This window comes from Rutilus rutilus, assembly GCF_951802725.1.
Source record: "Rutilus rutilus genome assembly, chromosome: 18".
Taxonomy (NCBI): domain Eukaryota; kingdom Metazoa; phylum Chordata; class Actinopteri; order Cypriniformes; family Leuciscidae; genus Rutilus; species Rutilus rutilus.
The window spans coordinates 27,547,407-27,552,974 of NC_140231.1; the positions used below are offsets into that span (position 1 = coordinate 27,547,407).

A 5,568-nucleotide genomic window follows, 5' to 3' on the forward strand; every position below is an offset into this window, starting at 1 on the left:
TCATCTATAAAGCCCGCCCTGACAATTTGATTGGTCCGAACAGCTTTTGTTCGGGCATAATAGCTCCACAATGGATCAAGTCCAGACCGAACTTCCCGTTCCCGACCTAAAAATGTTGTGGGCGGGGCTAAGTTTGGCTGGCATCCAGGCTAATTGCAAGTACTATTTTCTCTTTTTTATCCTCCCAAAAAAAACTTTACATGGACTACTACTCACTAGGCTATTTCACACAGCAATGGATCACAAAATTAAGACTTTGTTTCTATGCAAATCATCTGGCCTTTCCTCATGTTATATAAATGCTTTGTCAGAATTCAGCAACATAATATGAGTGTTATTGGTGAAAGAAACATTGACTAGCCATTTTTTATTATCAGGAAGTAAAACTTAGCAGTACATATCGAAATATATATGACTAGACAACCTTTGCATGATCTTTCTTTACACAACACTTACACAGTTTATTGAAATGAATCAAACCTGAACTGGCTTAAGCTGGATAATGCTTTTAAAGCTGCTTTACAGCAGAATGAACCTTCCACCACAGATAAACAGGATATATAATATAATATAATATAATATAATATAATATAATATAATATAATATAATATAATATAATATAATATATAGAAACTGGAAAACCACATTCCTGATCTGTTTTTTTTTTTTAAATGTTACACTTAACTGCAAGCCTGGTTTTGGTTGAAAGCTGTGTATTTTGTCTGCGTGTTACTTGGTGTGTTTGGCTTTTTTGCCTTTTCCCTCCTCAACACAGATCTGATCTTCTGTCTACACTGAGACGAGCCGTAGTAGAACAGAAGAGGGTCCAGGAAAACACTTGCGCTCCCAAAACACACAGCTAACAGGTAAACAACAAATGATGAATCTCCCTCCCCTCCAGTAGCTAAACGAACACAGTGGTACAGCAGGATGCCATTGGTTGGAGCGAAACACACCACAAACTCCATCAGCACAGTGATAGCTGTAATCACAGCTTTCCTTCGGTTGCCTGAAGATGATGATGTTGCTAGAGATTCAGACTTTACACTGAGCACATATATTATGGTAAAGTAGCTCACTAAGGTGACAACCAGTGGCAAGAAGAAGTAGAGGCAGGAGAGGATGGAGAACAGGTACACATAATTCTGTGTTTGAGACAGCGCGTCATGACAAGTGACGCCCACACCCCTAATCTTGACTGTTTGTGTCATTGAGAGAAGTGGCACTGTACCAGCGAGCGCCAGCAGCCAGACCAGCACACATACACACGTGGCTTTCCTTGCACTCCTCCAGGTTAGAGAGGCGACGGGAAGCGCCACAGCCAGCAGTCTGTCCACACTCATGCACATCATCAGCAGTATGGAGCAGTACATGTAGCAGTAGTAAGCAGCACTGAGCACACGACACGCCACCTCACCGAACACCCAATCTGAAGCGTTCAGCTGGTAGTGGATCTTCAGAGGCAGCAGCAGGGTGAAGAGCAGGTCCACACACGCCAGGTTAGACATGTAGATCACAGCTGGTTTCTTCACTCGAATCCTACAGGTGAAAGTCACCAAGGCTAAAGCGTTCAGGGGCAAGCTAATGAGGATGATGAAGATGTAGAACGAGGGCATGACGCGTGTGACCATCAAGCCTTTGAGGAAGACAGCAGCCTCTTCTGAGATGGACATTGAGGAACAGTTGAGCTCTGCTTGGTCTGGAGTAAAATTACAGTCTTCTTTAGCATAAAAACTTCTAACGCTGAAATCTGTAGAGGAACACACAAAAACACAACACCATTAGAGAAAGTTCACACAACCTGGGTGTTTCTTTTCTTTCATGAGGCCCCCCATCAAAAATGTGTCCTCATATTTTGATACCATTATGAATATACGGACATAAATTTCTCTTACCCTGCAGTAGAGTCATTCACAATCTGAATGCAATAAAGTGCTGCTTCATCACTGACAAACAATAATGACATGGCCAGGAAACATTGCTCTGCACCATTTCATTGTTTAGACAGAGACATTGCCAAATGTACAGCAGAGAGCGCTGATGACATTCTCTCATTGCATTGGTTTGTCTAATATTGTTATGTGGGTGCATGCAACATCTCTTGAATTCTTGAATACCAGCTTGTTTGATTACAGCTATTTTTACAATGCATCTGATACCATACCATGGTTCAGCTATAGGGGAGACCGGGGATGAAAGTAACACCTTTTGTTTGAGCATTGGTAACTCAGTGGTTGTTTGTGGTAGGTCTCTCAAAAATGTATGCATGTTAGCCACATTTGTTTACTACAAATATAACTTACTTGGACATGTGCTACACAATCACAGATTATGTTAGTTAATTTCAAACATAAATAGTTCTGTTGTTACAACCCCACTACTCGGGTGAGTTGTAACACAGATTGGGGATAGATGTAACAATTAGAGCTAATTTTCTGAAACAAGATCCACACAATCTAAATGTATGCAAGGACGTCACTGAAGAACAAAGAATAATCACAGCAGCAAGAGCTGCTACAGTTTCATGCGTATCTTAATAACACTAATCCTAATTTGAAGCTGAGTCTAGAGTTCTCATTAACAAATATCCATTTCCTAGATCTGGAGATATCAAAAGATGACAAAGGTGAATTGCACACGTCCGTGTTTAGAAAACCCACTGATCGGAATACCATACTGAGGGCAGAAAGCTACCACCCACCTTGGTTAAAAGAGAATATCCCTTTTGGCCAATTTCAAAGGATTAAACGCATATGTGATTCTGAAGACGTTTTTGATAAAAATGCTCAAGACATGGTTCAAAGAGGATATAAACACAAGACCTTAGATACAGCCTATAATAGAGTTAAAGAAATTAGTAGAGAACAGCTGTTGGTTCAGAAACAGAGGCGACAACAAAAGCAAAATCAAGTTTATTTTGTTACACAATACAGTAGTCAAGCCAATAAGATAAAGTAAATAATCAAGAAGAATTGGGACATAATAAAAAGTGATACCGTTTTGAGAGATGTACTGCCGGAGGTACCTACTATCACCTTTAAACGAGCTCCTACTCTAAAAGATAGTCTTGTGAAAAGCTATATGCCTCCTGTACAGAATAAAACCTGGCTAGGCATAAAAAGAGGTAACTATAAGTGTGGAAACTGTAATCACTGTAACAATATGGTCAAGACCAATATTTTTACAGATGTGACATCAAATCGTGAATACAGTATACACTCATTTATTAATTGCAATACCTCATTCGTTGTCTATAGACTTGAATGTCCTTGTGGATGTTTTTATATTACCTATCTTCTATCTTTTATATTATTGGAAGAACCAAACGTAAGCTTAAAGAAAGATTAGCAGAACACAAATATGCGATAAGAACAAGCAACCACCAATACCCTATGGCTCTACATTACAAAGAGGCGAACCACGGAAGTAGCGATACTCTAAAAATCTTTGGGATAGAACATGTTAAAATATCACCAAGAGGGGGAGATAGACTCAAAAAACTTTTACAAAGAGAATCCTTTTGGATTTATACTTTAAAAGCTAATCAATACCCTGGTCTAAACTTGGAATTGGATTTTTCTCCTTTTTTGTAACTGATTATATGCACATGTCAATGTTTTGCTATATGTATCTATTTATATTGATATTTCAAATTGTGTCTTGATGTGGTAAGTGGTAAAATCCACCTATTTTTCTGTGAATTTTGGGTTATCACAAAAAAAAAAATACTGGATGGAAATGCCAAGATGATTTTTTATGGTTAACGCATACATCCGCCACATAACATACGATAAAGACGGAAGTTCAAATGTGTGTTCGAAACGCGTAAAAAAAACACGAATTGGTTCTTTTGCATAATGCATGCACATTTGTTTACCATATTAATGCACTTTGTGTTGATCATTGTTTATATGTGAATAAAAGCTTAAAATAAATTCTGTTCATCATAGAAAGTGATCGTGTCTCTAAACAAGATTGGATGGATTGTTTTTACAATGCCTTTTATGACCTTTTTGGATCGTCCATCTTTTTGGTTGCATGGACTTTCAAAGGAGGGACATAAACTTCTCAGATTTCATTACAATTATATTATTTTGTGTTTTAAAGATGAATGAAAATCTTATGGTGTGCATGAGGGTGAGTAAATGCTAAAAGAATGTTCATTTTCAGGTGAACAGTCATAGATTTCAGTAGGGTACAGTACAGGTCTGGTTTGATTTCACCCAGATCGGTGCTGTTATACTCACTTGATTCGGGATCTTCCCAATTATAAAGTCCATCAGAATGGTTGTTGTAGTCTATTGGATCATCAGCCTCTTCAAAGCTGCTTACATGACTCTCTGAAACTAAACATGACAAAACACTATCAGGGATAGCACGCAAGCTACTAAAAGCAAGAGGCCTAGATTAAGATGTCCAGCTAATTAATTTCCTGTGAGCACTATTAGCAGCCCATCTCTTAGCAATCTGATCTCTTTCATTGTCATGAAGATTCAGGGATAAAACAGAAAAGAACATCTCTCAGACATGCATGCACATAGAAAGCATTGCTAAGAGTCCAGTGCTCGCAGGAAACAGCCATATGATCCAGAGGGAACAGATGCATTAACTGGCCCTAAATGCAATGAAGGCCCACTTATGCAAAACATAATGTCAGAAAGAACCTAATGACATAACAGAAACACATTACAACTTAACTTGCATAAAAAGGGCAACTAGCATGCGATACTACCGTATTTTGAAGACTCTTGGTAACCTAACAGTTTTTGTTACCATTGACTTTCATTGTATGGACCTTTCTCAAAATATCTCCTTTATGTGTTTGTTTCAAAGATGAAAGACAGGCATACAGGTTATCAATAACATGAAGGTGAGTGAATGATGAAAGAATTTTCCTTTTTGGGTTCCCTTAAATGTGTCGTTTAGCCTATCTATATTAACCTGTAAATAAATAAAACATATAAATTGTTTTGCTATGATTTTTTGTACCATGTTAATACCGTATATGAAGTTAATATGGTAATTGGAGTACCATGAAAATACCATAGCATATGAAAATACAAATTATTCAGCACCATATATTAAAACCCCATGGCAAATGGTTCTGCCACAGTACTTTTTTTTGCAACAAGAGAAATAACACAATCTGGATTAATGTAGAAAAATAGCACATGTGAAAATTTTAAGCCATCACACCATTTAAATCAGAAATTTTAATGGTTACCATTTAATTGGTTAAATTTAAACCGAAAGCTTCCAATATGATGCAATTAAGGTTTCACTCAACTATCTGCATAATTTAAACAAACAAACAAAAAAGACTAAAATTAAAAGTCAAACTTCTTTCTTGCACAACTGGACTGATGTAAGCCTACTTACCGTTAAAGGTAACAGTGGATGCATGCATAAGTGTAAATGAAAGCAAGATAGTTTTGACCTCCATGAGTAGCTTCCAATTAGGGGTCACTTGAAAAACAAATTAATGAAAAACAACGAATCTCTATATTGACAGTGCTTCTTCCCTCTCTGAGTGCTCTGTCTCTTCTGTGTGGAGATGCTATGTATTT

General features: G+C 37.6%; 1 protein-coding gene across 1 annotated transcript; it reads right to left on the minus strand.

Moving 5' to 3' along the window:
• Positions 1-348: 348 nt before the first annotated feature.
• LOC311277294 (proteinase-activated receptor 1-like) lies at positions 349-5,568 on the minus strand. The gene is made up of 3 exons (XM_084387565.1): positions 5,381-5,568; positions 4,249-4,347; positions 349-1,751 (listed from the first exon to the last, which is right to left on the minus strand). The coding sequence occupies exons 1-3, from the start codon at positions 5,442-5,444 to the stop codon at positions 682-684; spliced, it is 1,233 nt and encodes a 410-aa protein (XP_084243691.1). The 5' UTR covers positions 5,445-5,568; the 3' UTR covers positions 349-681.

Excerpts from the sequence above, each read along its gene's own strand:
- LOC311277294 (XM_084387565.1), bottom strand. The coding sequence starts at position 5,444 with ATGGAGGTCAAAACTATCTTGCTTTCATTTACACTTATGCATGCATCC. Across the intron at positions 4,348-5,380 it reads ATCCACTGTTACCTTTAACG|TTTCAGAGAGTCATGTAAGC; the intron begins GTAAGTAGGCTT and ends TGTCATGTTTAG. Across the intron at positions 1,752-4,248 it reads TTGGGAAGATCCCGAATCAA|ATTTCAGCGTTAGAAGTTTT; the intron begins GTGAGTATAACA and ends GTTCCTCTACAG.